General features: G+C 42.4%; 1 protein-coding gene across 1 annotated transcript in view; it reads left to right on the top strand.

Moving 5' to 3' along the window:
- Positions 1 to 18,710, top strand: part of TRABD2B (TraB domain containing 2B) — a 262,469-nt gene that overhangs the window by 132,337 nt on the left and 111,422 nt on the right. The window contains exon 3 of the mRNA XM_036388349.1: positions 11,673 to 11,819. Coding sequence (XP_036244242.1) covers positions 11,673 to 11,819 — 147 coding nt within the window. The remainder of the gene's footprint in view (positions 1 to 11,672; positions 11,820 to 18,710) is intronic.

Raw genomic sequence — 18,710 nt, 5'->3', positions numbered from 1 at the left:
TATGAGGAACAATTAAATGGAAAGCATAGCTGCACGTGCACAAAATATAAACACAGGGCAAAATTCCCTGCCAAGTGAAGTAATAAAGGATGGTTGGGGTAAGTTAATCTGATCAACTCCCATCTGCAAAGAAATTGGCCTATAAAGCCACCCCTCATCCTACCTGGTTTATGGAAGGTAAAAAGACCCAGAGCAGGGAAGAAATGCAGATCAGATACTATCTTCAAAATAAGCTGATCCCCCACAGGTTTTGGAGGATGTAATTTCCTACCCCCTGCACCATCCCCATCTCCTCCTCTGGGACATGTGGGTAGGATTTCAATGGGTGTCACTCATCAGGACAGTGCTAAATTACACCAGATGAGCCTCCTTGTACTGGCTGGAGTCAGCCTTAGGAAGTGCAGTCAAACCTGGAAGCAATCCTCTGTGCTCTGCTCAGTACCCACACCACTGCTTTGGGATTTCTCCTTGGACATCTTCCCTTCTGTCCTGAGGTTGAATAGTGGACAGAAGCCTCTGATCTCCAGCCCCACTGTCATGATTGTGCAAAAGGCTGTTATCCATCCATATTATTCTTGGGCAAGAGGAAAGACATTTGCTTTTGGGAGTTGCTTTTTCTCCCTTTGGGGTCTTTAGAACTTGTCTGAGCTGTGTCCTCATGTTCAATGCCTTCAGTGGCTGTAGGATTTCTGGGAATCTTCCTGGTGAAGCACAGATGGGGAGGGAAAAACCTGTTGGACATTTATGGAGTGTTTCAGGGGTTGGCAGCATGTAATTGCTTAGTTGTGGGTGTATTTACAGAGCATCAGTATTAAACAGGCAAGGAAAAAAGAGGTGGGGGGAAAAGAAGGAGTTTATTTGGCTCAAATTCTGTGAGTGCATGTAAGGAGTGAGGAGATGCAGCCAAAGGGGCAGGAGGTGAACCTGAGGCAGATCTCTGTCAGGTATTCTCTCTGCTGCTTATGTGCATAGAACAGAATGGTGCCTGAAAACAGTATTAATTACTCTTTTTGTTATTTGTTCATGTGAGGAAATATCCCACCTTCAGTAATATATGAAGCTGTGCAAAGAATATTCCTCTACATCCTTTCTTAGTTGGAAGAAAAAAAAATGAAAGTGTTACTTGAATGAAGTGCTTTCTTCAGAATTTGCCAATTTAAATAAATGTTTTGTGGCAGCATCTGGTTCCTGGCTCTATCCAGGAGAGGAAGAATCTGAGAACACTCTTCTTGGTTATTTAGCAGTATATCCTCACTGGTAGCTGATTTCATAGGTGTTCTCTGACTGGAGTGGAGACTGTTTAGGCTAGGCTTAAAAAACCTTCAAGCAAAAAGTTCTTTTAGTTCCAATGATAATAAAAATATAATTATAGTTATCTTTCAAGAGACAGGTATAACCTCCCATAATTCATAAACAGGAGCATTAGATTGAGGGAGCCAATATATAGTAGAAAATAAAGTGTCTGAATTTATCATTCTGACTTTGAAAGCTAACAGAGAAGTTTGTTACAAATAATTAATTTTATAATTTTCTTCTGGCTTGGCAACTTGACTGTGAATAGATTGCGGTTTCCTTGAAGCTATTTGTTAGCTGAATTTATTTGCTGAATAATTGATGTAAATATCTCAGTGAATAGTAAGTAATTATTCTTGGCCTCTGCTTAATTTGAAGGCAAGTGCTTGGCTGCAAGTAGATGATATTAGAAATTTGAGCTGCTGTGATTTGATGGGTAGGTCACCTTCTTTCCCTGGCTAACTCAATGTTGAGTAATTTTTGTGTAGACTGCACCAGAGCTGCAACACTCTGGAGGGGAGCACCAGCTTCAGCCATTTTCATGCTTTGATGAAGCAGCTCTGGGGGTGGGAGGCAGCACGAGGGGTGAGCACTGCCCATCACCTGTGCTTTACAAGGTCTGCACTGGAACCCTGACCCTGAGGACAGAACTGTGGATTCCCAGGAGAAAGAGGGGCTGTCCTGGTAAGGCCACCCAGGCCCTTTAACAGCTGGCACAGATGGGGTCCCATCATCTGTCCTGGTTAAGGGCATAGGTTTGCTCCAGGTGGGGAAGACCCAAAGAGAGCAGCTGCCAGATCAAGCCCTATGTTTCTTAGAAACATGGGGTACTCCATGCCTGGTCACTATGTACCCCACTGGCAGAAACATCTTGCATAATAAAATTATTTCATCTTGAGATAATGTTAAGCTAAAGGAAAAAACAACAGTTCAAAACAAGTGTTCATCCCTGATGAGTTCAGCTCCCTGCTTCCTCTTGAAGTTTTTATTTTCTTATGCTGTTTTAAATTGTAATTTCTACTTTTTTCCCCTTTCCCTGCTGGACCTCATGAAGATTCACCCTCCTTCAGGCTTAGGAAACATTCCCTTTTCTACAGCTGTTACCTCAGTGGTGCTCATGTGGAGACTAGAAAGCTGAGACAGTTGTTGCCCCAAAGTGTTTGTCCTTGGCCAGAAGTTGCAGCTCCATCTGGCTCCCTTCCTGATGGGCTGTGATTTACTCTCCAGGATAGATGTATATTGAAATTGGCACCTGCTAGTGCTGATACCCCAGGCTGGGATTTGGAAATTCAGGACAGAAAGATCTGTGTCCTCTCCAGCCATTCCTGCTGCAGGAGCAGCAGTTTGGAAAGGGGCCGTGCTGGCATCGTGAGGTGTTAAGCTGGGATGGCTGAAGGAGTTAATCTGCTGCCTCACTGTAATATAATAGAAAGAAAAACATGCCTGTGGGGCTAGTCCGTTTTACTATGTAGCTTCAGCTGGTAATTAAAAAGCAACAGTTCAAAATTAGGCAGTAATATGAATAAACCCCAAATTAAATATACCCAGGACAGGTTGCATTTTTCAGTGGGTGGATGCTTAGCATATCATGAAAGTAGACTTTTAAAAAAAAAATGTCTCAGGCTGGGTGTCTAAAGCTGGGAGTTCCCCAAACCACCCCAGAGCTTTGCTTTTTTCCATGAGGGTGCCCCTTTCATTGCTGCTCACTCGTCACTGGGACCAACTGGTCCGCTCCACTCAGGGCATGTTCCCACATTCCTTCTGTTACAGTGGAGACAAAAAAAGAAAAATCGAAACCCCAGAAGGGCCCGGTAACAATTTTACTTGTGAGCCGAGCGCAAACGTGGTTTCAGGTTCTTGGGAAGGATTTCATGTGCCCCCTCTGAAGGTGAAGGGACAATGTGCCCATTTAAGGTGGAGAAAAGTGATCGTGGGCGCTGCCCTTCGGGCATCCTGCCAGGCTTCCATATGGGAGTGAAATTGCTGAGCAAAGCAGCAGGCTGAGAGCTCCTCTCTGCGTAGAGCAGGCAGATGGCTACTCCTCAGGAGAGTGGTGCAACCAAGCACAGGGATAATTTTGAGGTGAAGGCATGGGGAGCAGGGACGTGTGTGGGAAGGAGTGATAGGAGAAGAGGTATTTTCATCCACAAGGTCCCCAACTGGCAGATTTCCAGAAGATGGGAAGTGTTGTCTGAGAAAAGTTCACGCTCTGCTCACCTCATTTCTTACATGCTTTCCCAAAGTATCTGCTACCAGACACTTTTGGGGATGTTGGGCTTATCTGAGCTGACTGTTCTTGTTTCAGTGACACCTTTGAGCAACGTGCTGCAGACGCTGCGGCACCTCTGCTGGAACACTGCTCTTCTCCAGAAACCTCCTCACAAACCTCAGTGCCCACAGAGCTCTTGTGTTACATGGGGGGTGCGTGGGGCAGGGTTCCTTGACAGTGAGGCAGCATTTGGGCTTTCTGAATACACAGGGTTTGATCTCGACTAGTAAGTGATGAGATTCCGCCAGAACAGGAATGACAAAGTGGAGCTGGAGTCCAAGCAAGGCTTGCTGGGGTGGTGGCACAGGGGGAAACTGTGGGGACCCAGAGGTGAGCAGGAGCCAGGCTGGCAGCCAGCCCAGGGCAGCAGCAGATGGGCAGTGCCAGATAGGCAGCAGGGCCCTGTCCAGTTTGTCCCACTGGAACACTGCCTGCTTTGTCTGGGTGAGAAATGTCTCTGCCTTCCTCTGTGCCTGTGGGTTTCACATGATCCAGGGCTGCTGCTTTAGACATCCAGTGTCACACAGTCCATCTCCTTTCTCTTTGGTAGTTGGGTCCATTCACACCAATTGAGCACTCCAGCCTTTTGCCCTCACAAAGGTATTTCTGATACCTTTTATGGGTTGTTTAAAATCAAACCCAGTTGTCAGCTACTCAGCCCTGGAAGAGCTGTTACTGCTTCATCACAACTTAACGTGAAGGGTGTAAAGAAAGAAGTCAAAGCAAGTTGCACCATCATGTCTGACTTGATTAAAACTAACATGGGACTTTTAGGTTACTGTTCAGCATTTCATATGCAGTATTCTGTGGTCTAGTGTGTTCATTCTTTAAGTCACATAACTGAATAGCTGAGGTGAGTTTTAGGGAGAGCCAGTCTGAGTTCCACCTTCCTTCAAGAAGGAAGAGTGCTCTCTCATGCCAGAAGTATGAACTGATCTTACTGAGTGTTCACTTTTTTATTTACAAGATCTAAGACTCAGTGCAGAAGTCTAAACAGTGACACTTGGACCTGCAAGCACTGCTGGGCAGGGTGTTGGTTACTGGAACTGGTTGCACTTCATTGTAGAACCATTTGCAGAATTAGACTGAGCAGAGTGTAACTCATTTGGTGAAAATATTTCGTGTTTTAGATAAGTTTGCTCATGGAAGTTAATCTGCTGAGCTTAGCACAGCTGAGAAACAAGACTGATGCAGAAGCACTGGATGCAAGTAAATCCTGCATACAGAATCTACACAAGTCCTTCATTTAGATTGCAAATTTAACAGAGGTAATTCTGTCCTTTCCAGAGTTTCAGTTCTGATTAAAATGCAAATCTGTCTTCCTGTTGTTTCTTAATTTATTTCCCTAAGCTTGAATGTGGGCATTGACCAAAGCAGAGTTATCCTACAGAGTCGCTGCTCACTCACACTGTGACTGGCTGGACATCAAGCTGAGTTACTGGCAAAAGAGACCTTGCTGATGGTGTGGTGAGGGCATTGAAACATCCTTCCATCAATGTGGTGGTTCACAAAAGGGGAAAGGATGGAAGTTCCATATCAAAGCTCTTCCCCAAAGCTCTTTTCCTTTCTTCTATGTTAATCTGGACTCTCAGTACCTTTAGCAAGTAACAGAGGTCACTGCCACTAGAAGAAAAGTTTTCAGATTTTACTCTCATTCCAATACTGCCTTTGCTGCAGCTGCTGCTGACTTCAGGTTACATATTTAAGACCTTTATTTGGATTTTATTGACCTATTTAGAGTGGGTGTGGTATTTATAATGTATTATGGTATAAGTTTTAAAAGTGCTTTCAGGACAGAAATTAATTCCATGTCTTTCTTGTCTTAATGATCTTGTGGAAGAGAAGACATGCATCTAAGGGCGCAAATTGTTGCTGTCTTGCCTGTTCTATCACATAACCCACCAGACCCTCAAACTGATGCTCTCCAGGGTCTCACTGAACCCTGTGCCTGCCCCAGCCCTACTGAATACAGGAACTTGGAGCAGAAGCAATAGTGCAGTAGGGTCAGCCCAGGGAATGTCATCCACCAGGAGACTCCTTTTCTGGCTTGGGGAACTTAAGGCTGAGAGAATGGGGTTCTCATGCACTCTGCAGTGTTTGATGTCTAGAAATTTTCTGTTGGTTTTTGATTCAATCTAGACACAGCAAAAATAAAATAAAAAAACAAAATTATTTTCACCTGTGCAAGTTCATCATGGAATGTCGGCATAAGGAGAAAAGTCAGGAGGCTAAAGTCAAGATGTTGGAGTCAACTTGAGCTGGAGCTTTGGGCATATAGGGCTGAAAACTGGGGCCTCAACATCCCTGCAGCTTTTCCAGCATCAAGAAAAGCAATCTTAATCCAGCGGCTGGACATCAGTCGCGTGGCTGCTCTGCCCTGGGCTGTACCCCTGTGTCACTGTCGTGGCTGAGCCCTAGGATGGGTGGTGGTTTGGGGTTTCTCCAAGCACCTCAGTCAGATTCAAACTGGTTTATTAAACTGGTTAATTGGCAGTTTGAAAGGGAGGGGGAAAGCAAGGTCCCTGGGTCTCCCTGGTCAGTGCCAAGCCACAGACTGTTAACTACTCCTGCCTTTCAGAAGCAATAACTGCGGATTTGGGGAACATATGGAACTAACTAGCCGAAAGGCTTTTATGAGCAGCTTTAACAGGGAGCACGGTTTGGGAGTAGAAATTCCAGTGGATGAGTTAATAGTTTCACTTTCCTTAGCTGTCCCTTTATAGGAAAAACAACAACAAAGCTGGGCACGTTCCTCCCACAGCCACGGCTGTACAATGTGCCAATGCATCCAGGATTTCGTTTGGACACTGGGGGAGTCCTTTAGTAGATCCCCCAGGACCTGTTTTTCCAGAGCTATTTCCTGATGCTGACCTCATTAGGTGAGTTTCACAGCTCACTAATTCCTAGCAATAGCACAAGAGATTCAAGGAAAGGGGAAACCCGTCTTCTGGAAACCAATGGAACTGAACAGATTTGGGCAAGCACTTTTATTGCTTTTCATTAATCTGGAAAATCAGGGACTTGCATTTTTCTTTCTTCTATTTTTTTTCCCAAGTAACTATTTTGACCTGAAACTGTATATTTGATTTTCTGTTTGATCAGAGATTAGGATAACTAAGAAAGGAGAACCCCTGCAGAACTGTATATATCTCAATATTTACGTTGCAGTTTGTTTTGAACCAAGTAGGAGAGTGGGTATTTCTTTTCTGGAATTGCAATCTTGGCACTGACAGCATATAGTCACTCAAACACTTCCAGTAATGCTTATTTAGTGTTTGCATTGTGGTGGCACGTGTCCAAAAGAGAGAGCAAAGGAAAACAATAAGTTGCTTGCTCAAGAGCTGACATCATAGTGTGAAATTTAAGTACTTGTTTTTGTGGTATTGTTATTAATCATGGGTCTGTGCAGGGGTCATCCTGTAATTCCAGCTACTGGAGTCCTGTGAATGCAAAGCTTGGCCTGAGAGTTTTCCTAGGGCTGCCTTTCATCTTCAAGTCTCCTGTATAGCAAACACACCAGAAGAACACAGCTCCAATTTGTCTTAAGCTTAACAAAAAATGTGTTTCTTGTGTTGTAATTCCTGAATTTGTTGTTTGTTTTATTAGCAATATATTTCATCGGAAGATTTGGGACCACTCAAGCATTTTATCTGTGAATAAGGTTTTCTTGTCTTATTTTACAGTTGCTTATTAGATGTTCCCACAAAGCTTTTTTTTTTTTATTTTTTATTTGGGGCTTCAGTTAGAAAAGTCGAAGAGGTGGACCTGGAAGAATTTTTACTTGATTCCACAGGTGGACAGGTCCACCTGTTCACCGTTGATGTAACCAGGAATGATGATGTATTTGATGAGGGTTAGCTTGGTTTTTGCGTTCCAGGTTTTCTTAAGCTCTTCAGCTAGAGACAAATATACAGAACACGGGCAAGGAGAAATCTCTCTGGCACAGAGGCTGTTATTTCTCCTCCTTAGCTATCACATACAGCACTAACATGGTGCTGGCTTTCAGGACCCTTCAAACGCCCAGTTTGAAGCTGCTGGCCTGGCACAATAAAACATGATATGTGACTGGTTGTAAGAGTACCTTGGAAAAAAGGGCATTTTCATCTAGCTTTTTTCCCAAACCTAAGATCAATGAAGAAAATTTTTTCTAGTGGAAAGGCTGGAGTGTTTCTAAGCCCATTCCAAATACACATTTATTCACTTCTCTCTCTTGAGAAAGGTGACAGTGGTTCTCTAGATCTGTTTCCACAGATTAGGTTTATATCCCTAAAAACCAACTCTCATTAAATTATCACATAAAATCAAACCTCCAACCTCTCCAATGTATTTGCAGAACAATACTCAAACTGTCCCAAGGACAGCTGCTGATACCAATGCTTCTGGGCAGTGCCAGACTCAAGACCTTAGGACCCACTGCAGTTGTGTCTGCTTGCTTTATGTGTGGTTTGGAGGTTTTATAATCCTGTCTTTTTGAAGGTGAAAGTTAAACACCATAAACATTCAAGTTGATTTATGGGAGGTTTGATTTTGTAACTCATTCCTTCTGTTCTTGTGTGACTCCTGGCTCTGTAATCCAGAAGCATGGGGAGGGGGAATACTGTGTGAGTGTCAAGGTGATCAGTAAAGCTGTAGTGCAGGTCTTCACTGGTCCAAAGGCCGTGCAAAACAACCCAAAAATGTCTGGACCAGTGGTCTCTGGGACTGTGTAGGACTAGTGGGACCCACTCCCACTGACAGTAAAAAAGGACTGCCCTGAGAGCTGAACTGGTGTCTCCAAATAAAATCTCTGTGTTGGGGCAATGACACCACCCAGATTAAAAGGTTGGTCAGTCACAAGCAGTGGGGCTGGAGACAGACATGCAAAAATGTCTTCAAAGCACACCAGGGTGAGCACCATAAGTTGTGTGAATGAAATGCATTTCCCAAGAGCCAAAGTCATAACTTCCCATTGCTTCCCAGAACAAATCCTGTCTGCTCTGTTTATTAGGTGGGACTGCGTATAGGCAGTCTCTCTAAGTGTGTTTATTTTGAACTCATCAGTTGTTCAGTAATCTCAGGCAGCTCTGGGAGATTTAACTCAGATAGAGGATTAGGCTGGGGGTCGTGGGGTCAGTGATATTAAGATAGAGAGAAGGGAAGGAAACAGCGTTGGTTTTGTGGCGTTATCTGAAGAGTAAGGAAAAATAAATTCGGGTTTTAAGCTGCCTTTAAACTGACTCTGAAGGAAATGGTCTACAAATCCAGCCAGGAAGCAGGCGACTGTGATGAGACCCCGCTTCTCTTTAAATTTGTTTTGAGCCACCCAGCCAAAATCCATGGTGGTTATGGCTTGATTAAGCAAGACTTCTCTAGAAATTGATTAATTACAGTTTTCCTTTAGCATATTCAAGTGTTAAAGTTTCTGATTTTAACTTTCCTCCTAAAATGAAATCTCTGGAGTAGCTTTTGGGGCAGAAGTTTGAACCCAGCGGTGAGCTCCCCACAGTGACAGCAGCATACTGGATGGGTTCAGCTGGTGGCCAGCATCACCTCTAGGTCCCAAAGCTGCTCTGAGGCAGAAAGCAGAGAAATTAATGTCCTGGCACCAATGAAATCATGGGGGACCACCTGCCAAAACCTTCAAAATAACTCGTTCTCTCTCATTTAGAGTCTGTGTGTCTTATAAGAAGTGAACTCGTACAGTGGACTTCTCTGCAGGCTGATTTTTGAGGAACACATAGACAATCTTCTTCGAGATCTCTAACCCCCTGTAAATGTGACTGAAATAGTGCAATAGGTTCCAAACTTATTCAGAGGAGAAAGACCCACAGCATTAATGCACAGGACTGGTTTCCCCAGACTAACAAAAAAAAAAAAAAGAAAAAAAGGGGGGGGGGGGGAAGCCATTGAGAGTAAAGTAAGTAAGGATTTGTTTATTGCCTTCTTAATATTTTATCATAAAACACAAGAGTCTTGCCTCAGGGCTTGTTGGTGGTTTGTATATGTGTGTGTGCCTGTGTGTATACATATTTTTGTATATAAAAATCCAGTAACATCCATTGTTTAAAAAATCAAAAATGAGAAGGATTTTGCTAAAAGCATTTTGGGAAAACCTCTGCTCTCATTTTTCCTGTCAATGTTTTTCTAAGCTTTTATTTTTATTAGTCAAAATGTTTAGAATCCCCAGGAAATCCTGGGATGAACCATTTCCTCTTTGAGCTGTAGCCCTTAGGGGAAAAAGAAAAAGCTCAGACCCTTTCAAACGTTAGAAATTTTTCAAACTGTATTTTTTTGCATATTTTTTAAATTAGAGAAAAACTAAGTTAGGAAGATGCTTAACTTCAAGCTGTGGTCCTGGGAAAGCTTGATCCCTTTGTAGAAAAGCCTGAAGAGACCCTTAGATTTGGGCAAGGAAATCTTTTAGGCTTGGCTCTTAATGGACAACCGATTGCCAAATTGAGGTATAACAGGTTCAGTTGAAAGACCATCTTTTTTTCGTTTTTTCAAAAGTAAATTAAAAACTAGCATTTGCTTTTCTTCAACCCAATTTGTGTGTGTTAGTTAGCATGTAACAGCTTTTTATTGAGGCTGTTAGTGCCCTGAAGATCCTTTGTTATTATTAATATTGCTAACATTGTCACTGTTATTATTAATAATTAAATATCCGATACTCTTTTTTTATATGCATGAGATTTTGCAACTTCCTTTCCTTCACCTTCAGATAAACTTCAATGGGAATCATGATTTTAAGAAAAACTTCCATCCTGCAAATATATATGTAAATTGCTGATTTTAAACTCCTCTTGGGTTCACTCCTTGAAGTGGGTTCAGTTGCTAAAATTTAAGAAGGTAAGAATTCGGGTCCCAGACTGGAGCTCAGCAGGGATTACCTTGCCCAGATTTTGAGATGATTGTTATTCTCTGGGAAGGATGGGGCACTGCTGTTATAAAAGAAAAGCTTAAAAAGTGGTGAAATATGAGACTGAGGGGTGCAGGAGTCTTTTCATGAAAAATGACACATCAATATAATTTTTCAGAAGTCTGAATTCACAGTCACTACATTCCACTTTATTTTAGGAAAAGTGTGTTTGTTTATTTATATAGTTCATGACAAAAGTCTTCACTGCTGTTCTTCTGATTTATTCATCTACTTTTTATCAAGTTTCTTCAGCAGATTCTTGGAAAGCAGAACATGTAAAGCCCAGACTTGGTGGTTCAATAACTGGTATATATTACTCCCACAATCTGTCACGAATATTAAAAGATTTTTGGTAGTTCATTTGAAATTTAGTTGGTTTATTTGGCTTTTTAAATTTTGTTTTATTTGGTTTTTTGTTGGGGAGGCGGCGGAGGGGGTTGTGGTAGGGGGCTTTTTGTTTATTTGCTTGAGTTTTTTTAGGCTTTGTTTGGTAATTCAAGGGGAAAAAATCTAATATGTAAGGTTTTGTTTTGTTTTTTTTTTTTTTGTTACCCAAAATGACACAGTAAATAATGCTTCTGCTTTTTTGGGTTTTTTTCAGGTTTGGGTTGGGGATACTGGACCAGTCTGCTGGGACAGTGTTAGAGATCTGTTTGTTTTCACTTTGCAAATGGGTGTGTGAAAGAAGAAAGACAAAAGGAGGGAAACTAATAATGAATTTCCTAAAGTTTCTGTTATTACAAGTGTGCACAAAGTTCCAATACATCACCTTTGACTTCAGAAGTTCAAATGATTTTGATTTTTTTCTCAAAAACCTGTCAACTGAGTTTGGGCTTTGGATTTAAACTCGGGTACAGGAAACAGTCAGAGGCACTAGACCTTTCCCCATTTAGGGGAGTTTCCATTCCAGTGTCTGTCATGAAGCAAATTAACCAGCACAGAGAGCCCAAGAGTTCTGAGACTGTGACCTCTGAGCAATATGTATCTGTTGTGAAGTTATATTCCATGGAGAGTATTATGGGATCTTGCACCTGAATGCTTTTCCATTTGGGAACGCCTAAAGACCATCCCTTGTTACTGTGGGCCAGAAGGGATAAAGGGAATAGACTTCAGATGCAGGAAAGTCTTTCAAAGTTTTGTCCTTTAGTCTTTGTTGTTTTGATTCCTGCTATCTTTGACTTTTTCTCTCTTTTCCTGCCTGTGTTTCTGCAGGTGCTGTTTGCTCTAAACCAGACTCTGCTCCAACACGAAAGCCTTCGAGCAGGGAGTTTGCAGGCCCCTTACACCACTGAGGATCTCATCAAGCACTACAACTGTGGAGACCTGAATGCTGTGATATTCAACCATGACACTTCTCAGGTGAGCAGAATTGTTCCAGATGGGCCAGAGAATTGAGGAAAAATCAGCTGCTTTAATAGCAATATCCCAGTCATCACTTCATATTCTGATCCCTCTTTCCCCTCTTCCTTTTAATGCCCTGTGTTTTCTTTCCACACGTGCCTCATTTGCCTGGTGAGAGAGTGGAATTTCCCTGGTTTTGCTCAGGCTCTGGGGAATCATAGAATGGTTTAGGTTCAAAAAGACCTCCAAGATCATGGAGTTAACTGCTAAGCCAGCACTGCCAAATCCACCGCTAAACCGTGTGCCCAAGCACCACATCCACACATCTTTTAAATAACTCCTGGGATGGTGACTCCAACACTTCTCTGAGCAGCCTGTTCCAATGCTTGACAGCCCTTCTGATGAATAAATTTTTCCTAATGTCCAATCCAAACCTCCCCTAGTGCCACTTGAGGCTGTTTCCTCTTGTCCTATTGCTTGTTACTAGGAACAAGGAATGGACTGCCTGGAAAACTTTCCAAGGGATGTTCTTGAAAAAAGGTTAATTCTCGATGTTTGGGGCTGTTGAATGCAGACTCCTCATTAAGGGTGGAGGGGGAATCTTTGTAATGTTTGAGCATATATATGAAGAGGAAGTGGACCTTATGTAAATACTCTGTAAAGTAAATAACCTCTCAAACATGTCATAATTCAGTAATTCTGTGTGTGTCTCAGACAGCCCTTCAGTCTCTGTTTATCATAGTTATCCAAAGCTATTAAAAACTCTCAAGGGAGCAGAAATCTGCTTTCCAGACCAGTTTGATGCTTCGTGGCAAACTGAGATTCCTCTTTCTCCTTTCCAGTTAATTCTATGAAAATTTGGTCTTTGGATGTCATCTCCAACATCTCCTTTTTTTTGGGATCAATTACCAGGTTCCAGTTTCAGGTGCAGTGACTCACTTGGGGCAAACTGTGTACATTTGACAGCCACACTATTGTATGTCTCTTGCCAGTGAAAGAATTAAATCATGATAGCAGTCCATGATAGCAAATACAAATCAAGGAGAGCTGTGTGACTTCCAGAGAGAACTGAGACAAGGTAAGGTCAGTCTGTGGATTGGGGTAGAGGTCTCTCAGACATTTTTATCTTGCCATCACTATCTTGGGTTGCACAGGGCTCTGTGGGTCACTTGTTTCTCAGCAGAACGGCTGGGCAAGCAAGTGGGGCCCCAACATGGGATAAAACCCCTTTGGTGTCCCAGTTAACTCAGTCCTAGAAAATGAAGCATTGTTTTAGCATGACTGAGCAGGACATACCAGGGTGGTTAATGTGGCAGCACTGGAACAGAAGAGTGTGTCATACCAAAGCTGCCAGGGCTGTTCATTCTGGTCAGCCTTGCGCTGAAAAGTAAGGGGAGATAGCAACTTGGGTAGGAATATGTCTTTAAAGATGGGGAATATGAGTTAGAAAAGGTACAGAGCTCATGACTTTAGAGGTTCCTGGAGAAGTCAGTGATTATAACTATTCCTGAAATTTTGAGGCACAGCCCACATGATAAACAAGGAATTAACAAGCAAGATGTAGTGGAATATTTGCCATGGATGCTATAAAAGGACTGCTGGTAGTGGAGTATTTGCCATGGATGCTATAAAAGGACTGCTGGTAGTCAAACCCCATGAAGACAGTCCTGGTGTCACCTTTTAATCTCCACCAGTACAATTTCTTCTAATAAGTAAAGCCTTTGTCCCTAAGATGAGTTTTGGTCATTCATAGCAGTTGCATGGACTCACAGACACCTCTGATTTATTGACACATTGTCCTGTAACAGACCTGTGGGTTAGACTTGAGAGGAGCCGTTTGCTGTAAAAACTTCTTTATTCCTGCAAATTATTGGATTAAGTGTGAGTTTCAAAACAGTGTTAAAGACAGAAGAAAGAAGCCAACAACCAGTCAGAGTTCAAGCACTGGTGTTAGTCATGGTCCCAGAGTGCACGCAGTTGATGGAGATTATAACGCTTACAGGCCATGGAAAATTAAAATCCCTCTATGTATACTGGTCCCTGCAGAACTCTAAATATTGTGCAGTACTGTTGGGTAAAGAGTTTTTTTGTTTGGTAGTGTTTTTATAAACCAGCTCTATACCATTTATTTTAACTGCAAGCAGAACAAAATAGAAAATTAAAACGTAAAATAAACTCCCTATTCAAGTCAGGTTTTGCCAGTTGGGGTCATTCCAAAGTTTGTTCTCTGTGGTTTTTTGCAAGGATGAAAGACTCTGTCATGGAGAGTTTTTGCCATTTGGTTACCAAATTAGATTAGCCTGACTCAGATATTACACATGAGAGATTCCCCATGGGATCTCTCTCTGGAGACATTAAATGTAGGCACAGGGATTTACTGTGTGCTGAGTCTGTTACAGTTCAGGGCAGGTACCCATGCCAGTCCTGGGACAAGAGTGCCACAGTGATTTTAGGTGTGTCCCTTCTTCCATGATATCTAGCTGCTGGCCCAGATTTTAGGGGCCTGATAAGAGTTGAAGCTGGTACCGTTAACACAGCCTTGAAATATCCCATAGAAGGAAACAAAAGATCAGGAATGGTGCTGTAAGAATCAACACCCACGTGAATGCTGGAGGCCAGGGAATTCACCTCCATCCTATGCAGCTCAGGAGAACTGCAAAAGGATGGGACTCACTCTTTGAGGACTGATTTGGGATGCTGTTTAAGGTTATTCATTGTCCCTTGAAGGTTATCAGGAGCTGCAGAATAAAGGTAAACTGTCCATCAGTTCAGAGCTGTTGGTTGAGGTGGCTGTAATGCACTGGGAAGGAGGTGACAAAGCCCAAGGTTGCTGTGGGGACAGTGGCAGGGAGAGTATTTATGTGGATGCAGTAACTTCCTAAATGCCTCCAGTGTGACTCTTCAGAGATGAAACAGCTTCAGTAGCTGTCTGCAAGATGCTGAGGTGCCTGTAGTGCAAAAATCATCTTGGAGCAGAAAGGACCAGAAGAGGAAACACCAGCACTGTTGACCTGGCATGTTACAGATAAATTCCTTCAGCCTCTTCAGCCTCCCCAAGAGAGTTTTGGAAGTGTGAGGTTTCCTGCATGTTCCTGAGTCCTGCAGCATTTGGGAGGAGAGGGCAGAGTCCTTCTGGGACCAAGACTGTGCAAGGGGGTGCACAGACAGGATGGTGCTGGGAGGAAAGGTGCAAGGCAAGGTACTTACTAGTCCAAAGCAGGGTTTAGGTCTCAGGACAGCCCATTTGTCACCCATGGGTAGGGACAGGACCACCCCAGGGAGATGCTGCTCACCTTGGGTTTGAGAATTGCAGCTTAGCCAGGGTGCCCAGAATGAAGGGGTGTGAGCAGGGCCCCATGTCCCTGACTCTTTCCTTTCCCAGAGCCATCAGCCCCGATGAGAGCGGAGGAATAAACAAATCCTTCTCAGTTTCGGTGGGTTTTTAAAATTTTATTTTAATTAAGAACAGTGAAAGAGGAAACACCTCTGCTTTCCTGTGGTTATACGACATTCATCATTCCTCTCCCTCTCCATTTTTTAAAACTTTATTTGCAAGCAGCATTTTTCCAAATGTAAAAATCCATATTTAAACTCAGTAAAATTTTATGGGGGTGAGTTTAATAAGTTATACTATGACCCAAAAGTGCAGTAGGAAACATCTCTCTTTTTTCAATAACCTTCTTCAAACACTTGATTCTCTTGTGACTTTTGCAATCAAGAGGCTTATGTTGAGGCTTCTGGGCAGAGAGTCAAAATGATACCAAAGAGAAAGTATTCTAAGCTAAAGATAGGATGAGTGTATTTTCTGTTCTTTCTCCAGACTATTTTTCCCCTTGAAGAAGTCAGCTTCTTTCTCTGCTTCTGTAAATGTTCCCTAAAGCAAAAATGGATTGGATTAGGTCAGTAGTTTTAACTTCTGTATTCTGTCTGAAGCTCTCACTAGGGAATTGAGGTCGGTGTGTTCAGAAGTATTAAAGTGCATAAAATCTGTTAGTTCAAAATTAGAAAATTATCTGTCTCCAAATGAAACTTTTTTTACCTGAGACAGCTGAGAAATTGCCTAATGACCCGAAACCTCCATGAAGAAAAAGTGGAGTGCAGAACAATTTATTGTGTGGAGTTCTTTCCACCAGTTACTTCCTGTGGTCAGTTTTGAGCTATTCAGTTTTTAAGGACAGTTCTGTAAAGCAAATTCATCTTTGCCAGCATTGAGTTAGCTTGTTCTATGTTTCTTTGTACCCCAATGTACTCTTTATTAAGAGGAAAATTGAAAATCCAAGGCTTAGATTTTTGTCCTTCAGCCTTTCCCAAAAATTGTGGCTGTGGTCTCCAACTATTGTCTCTCATCTTCTGTCCCCAGCCATTCTCCTGACCTGAGGAGACACTCCTGTCTCAAGAGAAGATGGTTTTTCCTTTCTCATTGCTGATCTGGCCTGTCAGTGACCTGCAGCTTTGCTGATCACTTTGTAGACAATATCTACTGGCCCAACTACCCAGGTTTCATACTTATTATTTACCTGTCCCATTTAGGGACAGGTAAATAATAAGTATGAAACCTGGGTAGTAGTCCCATTTCCAAAGCATCTTTCATCCAGGGAGCCTTTATGGTTTGTGTGTTAGATTGTAAGGAGAGCCCACTGAAGTAAAGGAGAATATTTCCATGCCTTCAGCAGAACCTGCCATCACTGGATATCAAAGTGAATAAATAAAGTGAGTGACTAACCCATTTTACAGGCTTTGTGCTCAGCTCAGCATAAAGATCTCCTCATTGACAGCGGGTGTAAGGTCTTGACTTCATCCCACACAGTTAAACAAGCTGTGCAGTGAAATTGTTTGGTGGTCACCACAGCTAACAGACAGCTCCCAACCCCTTTCAGGTGCTATGCCTCCTCCTTCAAGCTGTGTCCATCAGAAACAACCAAGCTTTTTGGATACCTTATTGAATGATGCCATCCATATCTCAAGTTGTCTCTGCAGTTTGAAATGCCCTGGGTGGATTTAGATAGTGAGGGCTGCCTTCTGAAAAGCATATGATGATCGTAATAACACAACATTAGAGATTCTTAAACTAAGCCCATGTCAATATCAGCCTCCCTAAATAAAAGAAGAAAATGTTTAGTGCCTCACTTCACAAGGCACTTGCTGTTTATAACTCACCAGGTTGTGTTACATACCCCTTTAAAAATGTTATCATCCTTCACTGAAACCTGTCCTTTAAAATTTAGGGGTCCTGATAATTCTAATTACATCATTAACTTGCCCCATTGTCATTTTGGATAAAATACAACTGGATTTCTGGCTCACTTCTCAAATCAATGAGAACTATCTGTGGAATGCTCCAGCTTCAGTAACTGCAGAAACACACAGCTGAGACCATTATGTAGAGTGTTGAATGACAAGCAGACCTAATTTGTCCAAGGAATGGAGTTTTATCTAGGGCAGAGGAAGATAAATCCATGAACTGAAGGCACAGCTATTGTAACGCAACGCTCTGGAAGCATCTTATCGTTCTCAGCCCTAACAAAGTGCAGGCAAACTGGCACAGCCTCTCGTTCTTCCAGGGAAAATGATTGTGGGCTTTCCAGAAAAGCCAGTGCAAGGCTGTCTCCAGCCCAGGGGAGCCATCCCACGAGTTTCCCATTGTGGGTCCCGGCGGAGGGTCAGTCGCACTTCAGGAGTGTGTGTCAGGAGGATGCTGATGGCAGTCCTGATGCCAGCTGACACGACTGCTCAGTGCTGCCTGTGCCCACAGCCAGCAGAGCCTGTCCCCCACCTTCTGCTCTCTGGAGATGCTGCTGCAGAGGAGCTGCCTTCCCATAGCTCTGCTGTGGTGGGATCATAATTTCTTTCCACTTGCACCTGAGTTACAGCTCCGTGTTTTGGTACACTGGGAGCATTTGGAAGTGGACAAAAAAACAGGAGTGTAGCCAAAATTTTCAGAGTCCAATTTTCATATTATGTCAGAACAGGATTCCAGATTGGAGCAATATTGTGTTTTGGCTTATGTGTTTCAGAAAATTGCTTGCAGATCCAGATTGAGAGTGAAGTCTACTTGTTGATGACAGTGCTGGGGAAAACATTGCAAAGATTGTTTTTTTATTAATAATCTGGAACATGCCCAGATAATTTTCATGCTACAGGTTTTGAAAATAGGCTGTTCTTGCTTGAAAATTTTCATGACATCTTTGCATTTGGAGTTGTTTTACCTTGGAAGTTCTTTCCCTCCTCTTTCCATGAAGAAAGCAATGTGAGAGAAGAGAGAATCATGGAGAAATTGGAACAAGACATTTAAAAGCTAAGATTTTTTCTTGCAGACTGCTGCATTATTAAAAAAAGAACATAGTCACCTACAGAAAAGGGCTGATTTACATTAAAACATTTAGGGATTGTTGACTATCTGTATTTATTACTATGGGAATAGACTACAAATGAGTATGAAAGAGTGATTGGTAAAAAATATTTGAAGGTGCTACTTTCTGTGCAGTGCCGTATATTTGCTGTAAAGCATTTGCTTTCCCTTCTTTTTAAAGAGCTGGTTTATGAAGTGTTTTTTGGAATTACTTGTTAAAGAGAAATGAAAAAGACTTGTTAGTATTTTAAATAGTATATTGCTGGTTGAACGTACAAAGTTCTTTTTCTTTCTTCTTGTTTTATCCAGAAGTTATATTTGCTCCTCGTTATGACTGTGGGGAGGAGAAAAGTGGGACAAGGGGGCAGCTTGGTTGATTTGGCAGGGCTTGTCAGGATTAGTGTTAGACATTATTGAAAAGAAAATTATTATTGTGTTCTTGGGTACCCCTGGACACAAAATTTCCTCACCTGACACTGTTAGTGTGCATTACCAAATGGTGAATGCCATACATTAGGTATCTCCAGTGTAAACTGGTTGAGCTCTCTGATGGTGACTTC

Source organism: Molothrus ater, chromosome 9 (genome assembly GCF_012460135.2).
Source record: "Molothrus ater isolate BHLD 08-10-18 breed brown headed cowbird chromosome 9, BPBGC_Mater_1.1, whole genome shotgun sequence".
Taxonomy (NCBI): Eukaryota; Metazoa; Chordata; class Aves; order Passeriformes; family Icteridae; genus Molothrus; species Molothrus ater.
The sequence above is the reverse complement of the archived record's forward strand: the minus strand, read 5'-3'. Positions and strand labels throughout refer to the sequence as shown.